This window comes from Zosterops lateralis (assembly GCF_965231275.1).
Source record: "Zosterops lateralis genome assembly, chromosome: 3".
Taxonomy (NCBI): domain Eukaryota; kingdom Metazoa; phylum Chordata; class Aves; order Passeriformes; family Zosteropidae; genus Zosterops; species Zosterops lateralis.
This window is the reverse complement of record NC_139764.1, coordinates 35,909,152-35,926,606: the sequence shown is the minus strand read 5'-3', so window position 1 is coordinate 35,926,606 and position 17,455 is coordinate 35,909,152. Positions and strand designations below refer to the sequence as shown.

The window sequence follows — 17,455 nt, the reverse complement described above, 5'->3', positions numbered from 1 at the left end:
TTTTATCAGATACAGAAAATTCTTGGCAGAACAACCCTAATTAATCAAAATGACTAATAATTTTATTAAATAAATCTAAGTAATACAAGAAGTGAAAGCAAATATACATCTACATGGTATCTTTTCAGAATTAAGGGTATCACAGTAACATGAGTTAAACAGTTCCCCTCTTGTGTCCCCAAAACCACAGCAGTTGCTTATATTCCTTATAAAATGATATGACAAACTGGCAGTTCCCTCTCTTCAAGATCTCTTAAGAGTCACTTAAGATAACAGAAAATATGATGAACTATTAGTAGTCCAAAAGTTCTGAACTGAAATTAATTTATATTCGTGATATGGAATAGAAGACACCAAGCCCCATCATTAACCAAGTCTTCTATAATGAGTTGCTAGAAAAACACTGGCAAGTGTTGGTATTTCCATTACTATAGCAATGTAATAAAAAACATAAGAAGTGCAAGAAAAAACACTAAACTATGTTCTCTTTTGACAAGGAACTAGAACTGGTCCTGAGGATTCATGCATAGGTGTATGACTTCTCAATCGATTTCTCAGTTTTACAAAACTGTTAGTCAAAGTCCAAAATGTTAGTTCATGTGAATATCATATATAATCATCAAAAGTTTTAAAGTCAATGATATTTTGTTTGTACATGAAAAAAAGGAGCTTCCTTAATAGGATGCAGAAACTGTAAAATTACCCCTATTCCCATAGAGTCCTGGCTTTGCTCACACTTCTATCATAATAATCAATTTCCTTTTTTGTAATCCATCATGTAAACTTTGGCACTACAGCAGTTAAAATGAAACTAGTGTCAAGACCGAGATTAAAAGGTCCATTAAACCTTAGTTTAATAGTAATAGATCATTAATGCTACTTGGTTGTGAACACTTGTTAAATAAAGTTATTTCAAACTGCAAGTGAATTGTACTACCCATACAAAAGTATCAGCAGTGTAGCAGAGCTTTGCATTTAGGTTGCCATAAATGTTAAAATTTGTATCTCTGAGAGATTTTAAACAGCCATACGTACTAAACTACCAGAGCAATGCTCTGCTGGCCCAAGATCCTAAATAAGCAGTAGAGGATTTTTTTGGTTGGTTGGTTTTTTTCATGTCTCTTTTAATGAACTGGGCTCCATATGATCAGAGGGTTCATGTTTAGTATGACATCACACCATCTGCCTTAGTCCTTCTCCTTTGCTTTTGTGAATAACGTGTTTACTACAAACTGAACAAAAGTCACTGTCAGACAAAACATTAGAAATAAATGAAGTAATTTATAAATGCTGCAATTTTCATCAGTTACTCTCATTTCACAATTGTTCTCCAAACAACTCCTTCCATATAAAAATTCTCTTGGTCAAACCATTTTTAAACGCTTCACTAATACTAATCAAACTTGACAGCGCCCCAAGAAAGATGAGAACCCTCAGATAAGAGATCAAAAATCACAAATCTGCAGCCTGTGAGCTCTCACTATTCCCCTTCCAAATTAAGGATTTTATAATAAAGACAATTGCCATTAGTGAGCTACTTAGGTGAAGTAGAGCTCCAGAAATCATTAATTCCTAGCCTTGCATTTCAAAATCCCCTCGGAAAGTGCTCTTATGGCCTTTTGTTAGAAATGGCTTGGCAACATGAACTGCTGAAATGAGGATGTTACTTAATGGAAAGGGTACCAGATAAACTTTGCTAGAATCAAAGTAGCACAGAATTGCCAAGTGGAACCCTTTCTCCATGCTTCTGTATTCATAATCTTTGACAGCACATAATAAAGATATGGTTTCTGAAACACTATATCTAAACAGTTTTTCCAATCACAAAATAATTTAGTAATTTACAGGCCTGCAACATTCCAAGTAAAAAAAGTTGATTGCCTCCACAAGCACACGTGACAGAAAGCAGTATAAGCAGGAGCTGCAAAAAATGTTCCAGGTACATTGCCTAGCTCATACCAATAATTCAGAGACCAAACTGATGATTATAATAGGTAAGGCTTTCTCCTGGGGTACTTTTTAGTGACTGATTTACTAGTGGAAACTACAGATAATTTAATTAACATTTATATTTGATGACATAACACATACCAAAGGTTTTCCAGGTATATTTCTCAGCTTTGTGAAAATTAAAAGATATGTGGAAATGTGAAGCATTTTAAGAACCAGTAAGGAGGTAAGAAAGTCTGCTTTTAACATTTACAAACTGATACTTTTGAAACTGTCCTTTGATGTAATCTTTTACTGCAATGTTGCTCATTTATAAAGAGCCTTTTAGCTCTTCCTTGTTCAATTATATCTGCAGAATTTGTGCATACATATCTTCATACATGATCTCAGAACCTTTGCCACAGGAATGGCATTGTTAAATAACCAGAACAGCACAGAAGCAATATTTTCCAAATCCGTGTGCTGTACTCCGAAGACTGGGAGAAAGGACAACAATCCAATCCTAACAGTCCTGTTAGGCACAAAGGCCTAACAGAAATCACCAATAAGAATCTGAATGCTTTACTAGGCAAAACCTGATTTTATTATTAATTATTAATTATTATTAGAAACCTGATTTAAAAATATTACTTCATGCTATTCTGAAATAAAATTAAGAAGTCTGATGTAATTATAGAAATCAAGGGCATTTCAAATTGTACATTAAACTGCACACTTGTCATGGATACATTCAGTCTCACATGGGGTATTCTACAACAATGATTATGCTAAAGGCAGTTGGTTTTCACAAAGAACTGGAATCTATGACTCAACTTGTTTCTTCCAGTCCTGTGCATATTTATTTTTTTTTAAATGCCTACCTTGTTTCTCACCACTATGTCATGTAGCTTAGTAGTCTATCAATTAAAATCTATGATGACTACAAATACTAAATATAACCTGAGAGTAGATGATACTATGTTGAATGGAAACAATGGTGTATGTTTTCATTTACTCATGTTCATGATTTCACATTGTCAAAATACAATTGCACAAGATGGTTATAGATCATCCCTATTTAAAACAGTCCAGCTGGAAAAAAGGAGAGGCTCACCAATTAATGATGAACTTGGTAAACAATCTCAGCAGAAGCTTTTATCTGCTTTTTGTTTTGCTACGGAAATACTCTTCTCTTCCTTGTAAGATAATTGTTTCAAGCCCGAAATTCTCTAAACAGGCTCTGAGGTTTTTCTTGGCAACTAGTAAAATCCTCCTAATTGAGGCAACTGTATTAGAAGTTACAATGAAACCCATAAAACACTTCATATCAGAAAGCCAAAGTTAAAATTAAGTTGCAAAAAGAATTTAGGAAAGATAGCATATATACTTCTGTAAAAGTTATAAGAGTTGTATGAGAATAAGATGAAAAAAGTTATGCCACAAAACCAGAAATTTAATACAAGCAATATCCTCAAATCCTTTAAAAAATGTATTACATAAAATTTGACATATAACAGTTATAGGCATCTGTATCATCTCAAAATATCTCAAATGGGCAAATATATGTAGAAACCTCTATTCCTAGTCAGCTGTCAGTCTGTTTAAAAGAGTACAGTAGACCACCCCTAAAAATGCTATTTTAAGTAGCAATTGAGAAGAAAATTCATTGAAAAAACCCAACCATCTACAAGATGCTTCACGACAGGCTGCACCAGTACTACAGTACTGTAGCTGCCAAACACACTTATCTTTACCACATATAACACAGTTTTCCATTGACACTCTTTAGTGCTCATGTTTAACGTTTAGCTATATCAAATCTAAAAGATTGTATTAATACAGAATGTTATCCTGTGCATGATTGGCTTTACTAGTAGTAAGTATTGCACTCACGTACGATTTGTTATTAAAAAGTAATGTGAAAGAAGTATTTAACACCCCTGCCCCCCGTGCCCATATGAGATGTTTCCACAATCATAATTAATTCTAGCTGCTCTCTCCTCCTCCCTGGACTCAAATTCTCAAGATTCAAGAAAGCTACTTTTTCTCTTTTTATGGGACAAGAAACAAAACACTCCTGGGATCCATGAGCAGCAGCAGCTGGTTCCTCTTACCCTTGTACTACACAATCTCCCTAAGAGTCCATAAGCTCTTCAACCACATCTGCTAATTTTGCAAAGGCTCTTAGAGGTGTGTTACTACTTTCCTTAGAGATTCTCTGGCTTGTCTTGCCGATTCGTCTCGCTATTTTCACTGAGGGTACAGAACCCTGCTTGGATCAGGAGCTGGTTTCAGGCAAGGTAACATCCTAGGTAGGTTCTCTGGATTTTGTCCAGAGTATACATCTACAAACACAAAATTTAACTGAACTTAACTGAACTACAGTGAAAGATGAGCAAAATAACTTTTATTTTTATTTGTTCAGGTTATTAAGAATCAATATTATGACCATAATGCATTCAATTTACTTTCAAAGGCTCATCTGTAGAATTTTCCAACACATGGGAAAAGCTTCCCTTTCTTTAAACTAAGTAATTTATATTAATTCTGATACAGATATATTTAGGAACAATATGGAAAGATGGGATTATGCACTGAATTTTACATAAAAATAGGCCTTAAAACTGCAAGGCTCATGTGTGTTCTTTAACAAAGTCTGCTGCAATCTGGATGCAAAGGTTTTCAGTCTTGTCCAGTTTCATTTTAAATATTTATTCCTAGAGTCCAAATCTCCAAAACTTAAATCACTAGCCTACATAACTTCATTGGCACATGCACTGTCATTACTGTTACCTCTATCAGCAGCGATCAGCAATCTCTCTGCCTCAGAACAAAAATATGAAAACTTCCCCACCTGTGTATCCTTGTACTTTTCTCTTAAGTCCATGAGCCGGTGATAAGCTTTAATTGCTTCTGAAAACTCTCCAACATCTGTACTGGTGAGAAGATAGTTCTCCCATATTTGCCAGTGCTCATAGTTGCACTTGAGAGCTTCTTGGAGGGTTCGAAATGCTTTGATCCTAATCAATTAGAATAACAGAAATTATTACAGAAAATTTCTACGCTAAAATCAGTTGGCATAGCATCAACTAAAAACCTGCTTATTTTTAAAAAATCACATTTAGAACACAGAGCAATGAAAAGCTATCACTTGTAATTTACAATTTCTTAATCTCTCTTGCAAACTATTTTATATTAGTTCATACACAACAGTACACTCAGTAGTTCAAATAGGTAACTTTTCTTAACTCTCATAATTTTCTTTTTTTTTTTTCAAAAAATTATCAAAATTTTGGCATCTACGTCAATATTTTCCTTTCCAAATTTTTAACTGGAACAATGAGAAAACAATCTTACTTATGCTGCAGTTGTAACACACATTAAAAAATTAAAATTCAGTGAGTTTGTGGCAGATGCAGAATGGTACTGACTTACTTAATCACACAGAGGAAGGCTACTTGACAGCTTTTTGTGATTTATTTTAAACATTTACATATGGCAAACAAGCATATCCACTGCACAGAAGCCCATCATTTTCAATTGTTTTTTTCCTTAGGTCAGGTGGAAGGTTTCTCTACACCCTCTGCTCCCTGATGTTGTGCTGCTCAGTACAAACGTGTCAGAATGGTCCCAACCACTACTAAGGTCCTTCTCCAATCTGACCCATCTCATACTGACAGGAGAACGTGTTATGGAATAAAGATGGACAGCACAGTTCCTATAAAATCATCAAGTTACGAAGCATCTTTAGTTTTTCATATGCATTCACTGCAGGCAACTCTTGACCATCTCCTTACCAAAGGAGAGCAATAATGGCATCTTCTGATAAGAAAATGCCATTTGAAGTGTATGTTTGTGAGGTAAGGTTTGTGAGTTTACTGTTTAAAGCCTTAAACATACTACCAAAAGTGGCAACAAATTTGAAACTTTAAAACAGCTCTACTAGAGAATTGGAATGATACAATTCTTTCTAAGAGACTGAAGTTGGACAGTTGTGACATGTAAAAAACCACAAAGGAACAGATTCCTTTAAATTAAGACTTGAATCAGAGCTTTCCTAGGCTGGTAAAAAGATCTTCTTCGGTAAGGCATAACAATACATCTATTCTTAATAAATATCATATAAAGATGGCCTGTTATCAAAATTTGCAGTTCACTTGCTCTATATTGCTTGAGTAAGTTATTAAAAGTACTTTCTCTCAAGAAAGACAGCACAAAGAAATTGTTGGCTGAGTTTCAAAAAGAGGGTCCAAGAGAGTGTAAACATCCCAGCCAAGACAATGTAATATCTAAGTAGTTGATCAGGCCATTAAAAGTTTGAAATAGCTTGGTCAGGGCAAAATGTCAATAAGTGCCAATCTAAGGCCATGATATTAAGAGTTATCGAATCACACAAAGCAAAATTATTGAAGGAGAGCAAATACACTTATAGGGCAAAATGATTTAAGGAGAACAGGTCATCTGTCATAGCTAGAGCAGAACAGTCCACATGCAGGATCTTCCCACATTCACTCACCTTTTCTCTCACTTCTGATACATGAGGAACAAATGTACTAACAGTTGAGTTTTCTCCACTGTTAACTATCTCACTAAGGGATTTCAGACCCCAATTTTACTAGATTAAATGAGAAAAGAACACAGTCCTGTTCCTTCTGTGGATTTTGCTACAATGGAAGTTGTGATCTGCCAGAGCTCTCTGACTGCCTGGAAGGTGCTCTGCCTGACTCATGTATTGTTTCTGCAACTGCTCTTCACCATCTGTAGGGCCAGCCTGTATCATCTCCCCTATCTTCCTGAAAATTAGTAAGCTATCAGGAGGGCAGATGCCAGTAAGATGGAAATGTGAAATGTAGTCAAGATACCAAAGGGATGGGAGAGAAACAGTATTCCACAAATCATCACTCTTGCTATGTAGTAAAATCTTCCAGATTCTCAAAACAAATGTGTATTTAACCAATCACATAATGATGGAGTATCCTTAACCAGTTAAGTAAATTCATACCCAGACAGGAAACAGTGGGCAGGACAAATGCATTATCTGGTCTTGGAAACCAGGAATCTTTCATATGAAGGACAGAGGGCCAGTCCCAGTTTGTTCTGAGAAATCTGAGACCTACATTTCAAAGACCTCCTGGCAGACAGAGTGGTTTTTCTGGTAAACCAAAGCAAGCAGTCTGTTTTCATCACAATTAGTTTTTCTGGAGGAAATTCAGAATACACAAAACTTGTGGAGTCTTAAAAAGCAAACAACCCCAAAAATCATCAAACCCCCTGTCCTTTGGGTGTTAGCAAGTTGCTTGCATATGCTTTTCAAAAAGTACTTATGTTATATATGTCTGTTTTGTGAGACTCTGCCAAGCCTTGGCCAAATGCACAATCTCTAAGTGGGCCTGAATTAAAAGCCTGGTTGGAGTAAAGCCAGATTTCTTCTGAGGAAGTGAAAGAAAACTATTAACTACCTTACTTTTGTTTTCCTTTTTTAAAATCCTCACTCCACTTAAAACTTTTTTTCTTCTGGCAGGCTTGAAAAATAAGAATTTATGTATCCCCACACAAATTATTCAAGTCCACTGCTATAGATATTCCCTGTTTTGAGACAGAGTTAAACTAGCTCACACACAGTCTTGACCTATAAATGACTACACAAATAATCAAAGAAGTTGTTATTCCACAGCAAGTACAGGCCACACTTGGCTATCAGCACATAATACTCAGTTTAAATTTACTGTACATTGAGTCCTATCTCACATGTTTCCTGTGGAAAAAAAGCTCAGTAACATGTCCCCATTCATTGCTTTTGCTACCATATCAAATAGGTTACAAGTTTTGTATGTACTTAGCATATTAGATCACAAGAGTAGATTAAGAATAGTAAAATTTAACCAGTAAACTGAAATTAATCACTCAGTAGTTTCTCAGCCTTGTAACAGATTAACAGACAGAAAATGAGTTTGATTAAAACCACTTTTATGAAACAAGCATAAGCCAGTACACTGAACATCTGACATTTTGAATCGTATGGAAATACAATTTTGAATTGTATGGAAAAGAAGGAGCAAGAACCACATGAATTGCACATACTCAAGGCACTGCAGAAGATGGAAGGAACTACTGAAAAGCTAAAACAAGCTCTTGCTTTCTATTACGTTTAGCCTTGTGTAGTTATTTTAACACTTCATTTTCTCCTCCCTCCTGCTCCCATTGACATTTCTGTCTCCTAAGTCTATATTACTTCTCACATTTCCTATGTATGTTTATAAATTTACACTTTTATGCAAGCTTATTATTCTTTCTCTCTTTTTTTACCTTGCCTTCTGACTACATAACCATATAAATCGATGTCAGATTTCAAGTAAGGTTTTAAAAAATAATTTACCTTACTCTTTTGTTTTGTTCTTTGGTGACAAGCTATAATGTGGAAATTCTTAAATATTAAATTATCCCAGGTAAACTTTTAATACATTGCATTGAAATACAAAACACAAAACAAGAGTGGCAGTCCACTTAGGTCAAAGCTTCTTGCATGAAGCATTAGTTTTGAAGGAAAAGAATAATCCAGCTGGCATGTGTGCAGATTTCCATCTGCTTTTGTATATAAAAACCAAACTGCTTTTCCCTTAAATCTACAGAGAATAATATCCTATGAAATTACATAGGTCTGAATACATCATTTGCTTGAAATGGACCTCTCTTCTTAAATTCACAGTCAAAGTAGTTTTTATTATTGATCTTTATTATGAATATTTTGCACTGGTTGTACTTACTACATTGCAAATACTTCTAACAAGAAGAAAGTGTAGAGAGAGGCTGCTACTTGTATAAAAGTTATGAAATCATTTTCTCTAAAATAAAATAGTTACCAGTGATTCAACCTGGGAGAGAGAACTGAAGGGCTAAGAATTACAAAATATGAGTTAAGCATCTTATAATTATAAAAAAACTCAATGTCAAAAAAAGGGAAACCAGAGTTATTTGTTTTGGAAGCAGTATCTTCTAATACTTTTGAAGTACTTACTTCTGTTTTAATCTGATATAAGCAGTTGATAAGTTGTTCCAGGCCTCAGCATTCTGGAATGATAAAAGGAGAAGTACCAAAGAATTTATTCACTTACGTTGTGTCTACTTGATAAAAAATACACAAGTGAAACTACTGCCAAATATCATTGATTTTGCTAATCACACAATATTGACACATACCTTCTACATAGCAGTTAAAATATTACTTTGAAATATAAATTACTATATTAAAATTGAAATGCATAAACATTTGACTACATCAGCAATCAGGTATATAAATATTAATTAACTGCTTTGTGGCTGCAATAAACTAAGTCAGCTCTTGCCTTCAGACTCAGCTGTAAACAGGCATCCTCTTCTAGGACCTAGCTGGGATGGCTGGAAAGGTCAGTGCTTCCAGCAGCCCATCACTTCTCAGTAGCTGGAAGCTACTTAACCTGCACCACTCTCTGTTACTGGACAAAAATGATCTGATGTCCCTAACGCACGTCAGGTAAAACCAGCAGAGATGTGCAGAGATGATTCCTGCCTTTCACCTGACACTGCTGTAAATGTGAAGCCCCATCACTGAAATCAGCAAAGTGACAACTGGAAATGATTTGAAGAATAGAGTCTGAGCACTGCAATGAAATGCGCTCTGGTACTGAAGGCTATCCTGAGACTTAAGGAGCATTTAACTCATGCTGGAAAACCTTTCTGAGACTTAATGCATGAAAATGGTCACTACATTGCTATAGCTGCAGATCTATAAAGACAGGTTTTGCCTCCAACTGAGAGCCAGTCCAGCACCTTTTCCTCATAAAAACCCCACCACGTAGCCCATTGAGAAGTCAGATGGCTTGGCAATATGAATACAATTAAATATAGGCCCTAGAGAGATAAGTGAATCCAGTTTAAGTATCTACTTGGAAGTAAATTTACTGCACTGAACAACAACAAAAAAACAATATTTAAAGTAAGAATTCCATTTTTGTCTGTATGTGCATTTTTTTCCCTTAAGGAAGTTACTGCATTTTATAATAAAGGAAAAGTATACTCTGTCACTTCTCATTTCTCTTGGAGAAAAGAATGAATAACAACAGTTTCTACTGAGTAGATGTAATTAACTCTAAGCAAGCAACAAGCTGGTCAGGCTTCTGGCAAAAATATTGTCAGTGTTCCTCAGGTAATCCAGCTGGCACCTTCACTGTCTCAATGCACACTCAAACAACAGTATTGTACACATCCATGCCCTGCCTCTTGAATCTATGCTCCATTCTCCCTGTGCTCTTGAAATACACAGATTTACTTGCCATACATGAACTTAACTTTTTTCCTTTCAGGAGAATTTAATTACTTAGAGGACTAAATATTTTAATATAATTTTAATCTCTTTTTAGCTCTCAAAATTTAGTCATTCCCTTTTGTCTGTTTTAGCAATGGGTGCAAGTATAAAGTATTTTTTCAAGTATATGTTAACATTCACACATTCATACTTGGACAAAGTTAAGTACTGGGCAAGTATTTTTATGATGCCTTATGACAAAAATATATCCTTCATGAACAAGCTTAATTTATTTAAAGGGCTAAGGTTCAAACAAGTTTTTCATTATTGCTTTGCTTGTTTATAATGAAAACATCCTTGCTGCTTTTAGATAAGCCATCTGTATCGTTTGTTCAAAAGTACATACATCTGGTTCCAATGTCACACAGCGCTGAAACGCTTTGGCAGCACCTTCGTAGCCTTCTAAAGCAATGTATGCACAGCCCAAGGAAAACCATACACCTAGCTGGAGAGAAAAAATTAATGATTACCTATACACATGGATATTTCAGCACAAAAGAAATAATTTGGCTTGAGTGAACAAACACACAATTCTTGTTGATTTTTACCTAACTTTAGCTATAATGGTATTGCACTGGAAAAAATAATATCCTGTATGCTGATTAGAGAACTTTAGGTTCAAAGTTTTAATAAATATGGATAAACAAAGGTGTTGACTGCATGAAGACCACATAACCATTTGTGAACTGCTCTTTAACAGTCCATTTTAATTTACAGAACAAAGCGATAGCTATTTAGAGGTTTGCATATTTTGCTTTCATTTGTGAAAAATCCACATTCGCTTTATACTATTACAATTAGGTCAAATGATAAACACTAGGAAATGTTTTTCAAGGTAATCACATCTTACAAATAACATCTCAAATGACCATACAGGAACAGTTCAAAGTTACAGTTCTTTCTGCTATTCAGAACATTGACATTCTTAAGTTTCTGTCAGAATGTTTAGAAATAGAAATGTACTTAAATAATGCCTTGCACAGAGAATGGAACTTTACCATTCAGTAATCTTGCATTTAAAGTATTTAGCTGTTACAACCAAATATATCTCATCACTAAAGATTCAACCAGGAAGGAGAGCTCAGCACCTCCCTTCTCCATTTTCCCTTCCCAGGGAGCTGTAGAGAGCAGCGATGTCACGTCTCAACTTTCTTTTCTCCAAACTAGACAATCCTGCTCCTCTCCGGATGTTCCTTCCAGTCAGACCTTTTTCCAGCTTTGGAGACCTCCTCTGGATGCTTTCAAGGACCTTCACATCCTTCTTAAACTTCACATCCTTCTTAAACCTTCTTAAATTGTGGGGCCCAGAACTGCATACAGTGTTCAAGGTGAGAACTGTAGACAGCAGGTTAAACACTTCTTTTGACCTGCTGGTTGTGCTGTGTTTGATACATCCCAGGATTTGCTGCCCATCTGATTGGCTTCCAGTCACTGCTGACTCACGGGAAACTGCTGCCCAATGGGATGATGTTTGGGAATGCTACAAAGCTGCACCAGAGGAGGTTTAGCCTGGACATTAGGAAGCATTTCTTTACCTAGAGGGTGCTCAGACACTGGAACAAATCTTCCTAGAGGAGGTTGATGCCCCAAAGCTGTCAAGTGTTTAATAGGCATGAGGACAATGCCCTTAAAAATGTGCTTTAATTTGGTCAGCCCTGAATTAGTCAGGCAGTTGGACCAGGTGATTTTAAGTCCCTTCCAACTGAAATAGTCCGTTCTACTCTACACAGTATCAGAAAATGGCATAAATTACAGCAAAATAAATTTTCACAGCTCTTCAACAGCAAGTTCCTGATTTGCCACATGGTTCATTCTAAAAGAGCTGTAAGTTTACCAGTATTACTTTTTATAAAAGTTCTGTAATTCTGAAAATTATTAAACCCTAAGTACACTAACAGAACATTTTCTGACAGCATTATGCTTTTTAAATGCATGCAGTCAAAACAAAACAGGACATTTTATAAGGTGCTGCAAAATCATTCCAGGTACTACTACTCTACTGCAATAAATTCAGCCATTTCTCCATTCTATCTTCCAAGGTGTAAAAAAAAAAAAAGTTTTTGTTGGGAATTTTTTTTGAGAGGGAAAGAGGTCGGGAAGAGGAAGATGGAAAACCAGGTTACATTAGATCTGTATTGCACAACAGTGTATTACTTCTTGAGGTGTCTGTTTAATGTTTATATTCTCTTGTATTTTGGGTACTAGTTCTGAAGCAACTAAGTCTCATAACTCAGGTTCTCCTTAGGAAATCATAACAAATATTTAAACACAAAAACATTACCTTAAATTTTTTTTTTCAAATCAGGGATTATACAGGGTTGAGGGTAACACTGTTGATTCATACACAAGGAGATTTTACCTCTATAGACTAATTGCAAACTGTAGTTCTCTCCACTGCAAACTCATTTTCTTGTCTCTGATACCAAACTTATATCTGCTCCTGACTTAATTGCCATAAAATTTATAGTTAATGTGCTTCAAAGCTTAGATCCCAGAATACAAACACATGACACTGATCTTTGTCAAACCTGGCAGCCTGGTGGGTAATCTTCATGATACTTAGAACAGAACAAACTTGAGAATAAAGATAACCTTTTGCTTATGAGGGCATAAGTGGATGGCCCATCTCTGGAGCAGGTGGATAAATAGGTGAAGACAGAATTGGCAACTACATCTGGCATGGGCAAACATGGAAACTTGCTTTTTAGTACAGTCAACCTGTCACTTTTATGATTCATAAACTCATCAATCAAGGAAGAAACTACACATGAAGAGAAAACTCAAATTTTCAAATTGTTTCTCAAATTTCAGATGGCAATGTTACTAGTAAATAAATATTTAGTCAATCTAATTTTTTAAGGCTCTTTTGTCCATCAAGTTTCCAAAAGTCCAGCACTCCCACATGGCTGCTATCTCATTAACTCCCCTTTATTGTCTTTCTAGGTCAGTAACTTCCTGAACAGGAAAAGCAGGGGCAGAGACAGGAGCGATCAAGTATGAAATTGAAGGTTAGTTCCAATTTTATAGCTCAGGATACAAGTTAAACAGTGCTCCTGTACAGGGCGAGAGGAAAAACAGTCACTGCATGTCTTATAAATCTAATGAGTAACAGCAGCACAGTCTGACTTCTGAACTTGTGCAGACATTCACCACTGGAGAACTAACTGTGTGAGCTCTTTCACCTCTGGAATTCTCTGTCAAGCCTTGCAAGATGCTCATAGTGAAAGTACAAGAGATATGCATCTGCCATCCACAGTTCTGTACAAGTAAGTCTGTGAGCAGCAGTGCTGATGAACACAAGTTTCAGGTGTATTTGAATTGAAAGGCTTTCATTTCTTTGTGGATTCCCCAAAGACTGATAGTGATTGGCTTATACAACAAACAACTGCCTCAAAGATCTCAACCACACTTGACCAGTTGGCAAAAAAGTACACAAGAATAAAGGAGGGTTGAGACGGAATGATTTTATCTATTGCATATTTTGGGCAATCACCTGATGCAGTCTAAAAGTCTCTTCCTTCAGAAAGGTTTCTAATAACCACAAATAAAAATTAGAATTTCTTTGTCACAGGGAGTCTTTGATACCTGATAAATTATTCACAATTCTGGGAACAAGTTAATCAATCAATTAATTAATATTTTCCTTGTGTTAAAGTCCTTGCATCTAAAATCAATTTCCACTCTGCTTTTCACCCACAAGACACCCTGGAAAAGGAAGCAATTAATTTCTGTAGTCACAGAATACAGACAGAATTTAGAAGACAGTTATGTCAATCTGCACTGTCTAGCTGCTTAGTATGTTTGTTTGAAACAATTCAACTGAATTTTAAAAAGAGCTTCCTAAGCAACAAGAGGAGGAAATGTTCACTTTCCTATATGGACTGGCCTATTTTTCTTGGATTTCCTTTCATTCTAAACTTCCTTTGGATAGGATACAAAATAAAAAAAGCATTTCAGCAGAATATTTCTCAGTTTTGAGCCCTGTAGGCCATCTTCTGAAGTCCTTTATTATCTGGAAGACCTCTCAATTTAAATAAAATTCCTATCTGAGTAATATATATTTTGCTGGCATTTTTGGTCATCTTCTTTTCCATTCTAAAGATGTTTATAAGTTATCTGGAGTTCATTTGAATAAGAATAGGATGCTGATTCATTGGAATAAATTACATCAGCAAAATACAAAAAAGCTTCATGAAAATGACTTGAAAGGCTGGAGGCCTTTAAAATTTTTCTAAAGCAAAAGTCCAGTTAGTCACATGGAACGTAAAACAGCAGCTTCAGCAGTGTTCTTTGGGGGCAAGAAGAAGGAAAACCCTGCTTCTGAATGGATCTAGAAATGGCTGTGAGGAGCACAGTTTACATACATAAACAACCACAAAGCTTTTTTAACTTCTCAAGACCTTCCACAGGGTGAACCTTATTGGCATGGGATCTACTGGCTGAAAAACTGAAACAAGATTACAAAAGTTGTCTGCAGAATAGCTTGCAAAGATCAGCAAGAGAAACCAGCCTCATCAAGAGAACTCTTTTCACTGTGGTTTCAGTTTTGGTGCATTGTTGTAATAGAAGCTACTGTCATCACAAGTGTAACACAGTGCTTCTCAGTGACCCCAAGACAGACCAGAACACTTAAGAAACATTTCTGTGAAATACAGACATCAGGGTTTGCAACTCAAAGCCAGGGCAAACTCAGACAGGGCAAAGGGATACTTTCATTAAAATCTGCATTCTTCTTGTAACGGTTTTGCTTTATACCCTGTTCATCATTTATTTGATGGCAAATATTAATTTGCAATGGCTTCAACTCTTTGAAATATCTTTGAAAGAGCTCTACAGGCAAAGATTTACCTGCATGCAAAGACATGGATGCAAAAGGATGTCTTCACTTCATACTACCATTTTTAGCCAGTCTTCCAAGCACAAGGTGAAAATTTTGCTAAGGATAGTAATGAACTGTTATTTTGACAACTGTGCCCAGAACTGTCTTTTTAAAAAAGTGTCATCATTCAAAACTCAACCCATTAAGTTCCCGACCTGCATAGGGTTGATCTGTACTGAACGTTCAAAGCACTCCACACATTCCCTGAATTCCCGGTTGCGGAGATGGAGGAGGCCTTTGGAGCGCTGGGCGCGGGCGCTGCGGTGCCTGGAAAGCTCCCAGGCCTTGTCGTAATAATGGTGGTCTTTAAGAACATCACCAAGCAAACAGTATAATCCTGGAGTTTCCTTCTTCTCTAACTCCCGCCTCAGTATTTCTTCTGCCTGTTAAAGAGCAAAGAGAAATCAACACATAATGAGGCTATTTATTTTCAGTTAACTACCCACCTGAACAAATACTGCTTTAGCACCTTGCAATCATCAGCTGAAGACCAAGAAGTAGGGCTAGTGAGGAAACGGTATCTTCATCCGACACAGTAACAAAGATAAAATCCAGAAAGAATTTGGTTCCAAACTGATGTTTAAAACATACTTCAACATAATATGGTAGGTTTGGTTTAACACACCAAGGAAAATTAAACCATAAAAACAAGAAGCAGCTTACTCCCTTCTTTAGGTATGTATTCTGTCCCAAGAACAAATACCAGTCCTGGACATCAAGCCTACACCTAATTCACAGCAATGCAGTATCAGCACCATTAAGGTATTTGGACTGCTAGAAGTTTATTCATTTTTATGTATCCTAATAAGTACTTTTGTAATAACTTTCATTCCCTTTTCTCTAATTGCTCTCCTCTGAAAACAGGATTTCCGTTTTATTATGCCTGAAGACAGTTTCATACTGTTGGCTGTAGAAATGCTATGCTTTTACCAAAGATACAGAAATTATAAAGTTATCTAAATGTTTAAAATAAAATATATTCGAAATATATACAGCTTTATGAAAAAGAAGACACAAGCTGTGTCTCCCAGACGTCTATTATGGACTGTAACTAGCTTTCAAAAGCTATTTTTCTTAGAGAGACTATCTTTGCTCTAACAATAAAATTATTGTTTCTCTTTTAAACAAGCAATAGTCTGCTTTCTGTGGATTTTTGAAAAGATACTGGACAGATGATCTGTTGTTCAGACTGAACTATTACCTCAATCCTCCACTGCAAAAATGTAACATACACAATTCAGATCAGTATAATTTTTCTTTTAGAAAAGATCTACTTGAACCACTTAAATCAAGAAAGATCCAACACAGCCTGAATAAAGATTTGACATTGTAAATCCAGTCATTCTTTTATCATAGCTCTTTTACCTAAAAGGAAAGCAGACATAATCTCTGCATCTAAATTATTACAGCTTTTCTTGTGTAAGAATTGCTTTCTTTGACTCTTAGATGACCTTCAGAGAAGCAAAGTCCTCTATGCCAATCAGTAAAGTTCATTAAACTTATCTCAAAAAAAAAATTTAGAAAATGGCTGTTTTACCTTGGTTTGAAATACTTAATGCATAGCAATTTTAGCATCTCATTCTTACTGCTAGTTTTGAAAAGTAAAAGCACAGTCTACAAATACTTGAAGTGCACAAATGTGAAGAAGGGTTTGATTTCTAAAAGAATCCTAAAATTAGCAAAAATAGAATCCCATTAAGAAGAAAAACTGGTGAGTAAATATTAGCAAGATAACTTGATGGCAAGTGTTTTTGAGACCCTATGGAACAGTTCTCTAAAAAAAAGCCGAAGAAACTATTATTTAACATCTAGAATTAGCCCAGTCAAAGCACTAGAAAAATCTTCACTAACTAGAAGACTATAGTTACAGAATCATAGAACAGTTTAATTTGGAAGGGAATTTAAATCTCATCTAGTTCCAGCCCCCTTGCAACGAGCAGGGACACCTTCCATGAGATCAGGTTAACCAAAGCCCTATTCAGCCTGGCTTCCAGGGATTTGGTTAAACTGCAGTTTACTTCCTCTTAACTGCCCCTATTAGTTGCTATAACATATTAGTAACAGACATTAAAGAAGATTTTTCTCTTCTAGAGCAAAGAGAGTTGAGTGCTTCATTTTTTGTGGTAACTACCTTAGACGCCACAAGATAAGGCGCGTTTTTTTTCCCGTTCAGATAAAGAAACAAGACTGAAATGTTGCTGTATAAGGAGATATGAGGTGAAAAGTGCATTGCAAACTGCTTCTTCACCACTTCCTCTGCAGGGCACTCCCAAGCTCAGAGTGCTATCCTGTGGCAATGCCTAGAC

The 17,455-nt window shown here is 35.9% G+C and overlaps 1 protein-coding gene across 2 annotated transcripts in view; it reads right to left on the bottom strand.

Moving 5' to 3' along the window:
- Positions 1-17,455, bottom strand: part of TTC27 (tetratricopeptide repeat domain 27) — a 112,857-nt gene that overhangs the window by 7,837 nt on the left and 87,565 nt on the right. For both annotated transcript variants that reach the window (XM_083858263.1, XM_083858264.1), the window contains 4 exons: positions 15,305-15,532; positions 10,617-10,715; positions 8,945-8,997; positions 4,784-4,949 (listed from right to left, as the gene is read on the bottom strand). In XM_083858263.1, coding sequence (XP_083714389.1) covers positions 4,784-4,949; positions 8,945-8,997; positions 10,617-10,715; positions 15,305-15,532 — 546 coding nt within the window. The remainder of the gene's footprint in view (positions 1-4,783; positions 4,950-8,944; positions 8,998-10,616; positions 10,716-15,304; positions 15,533-17,455) is intronic.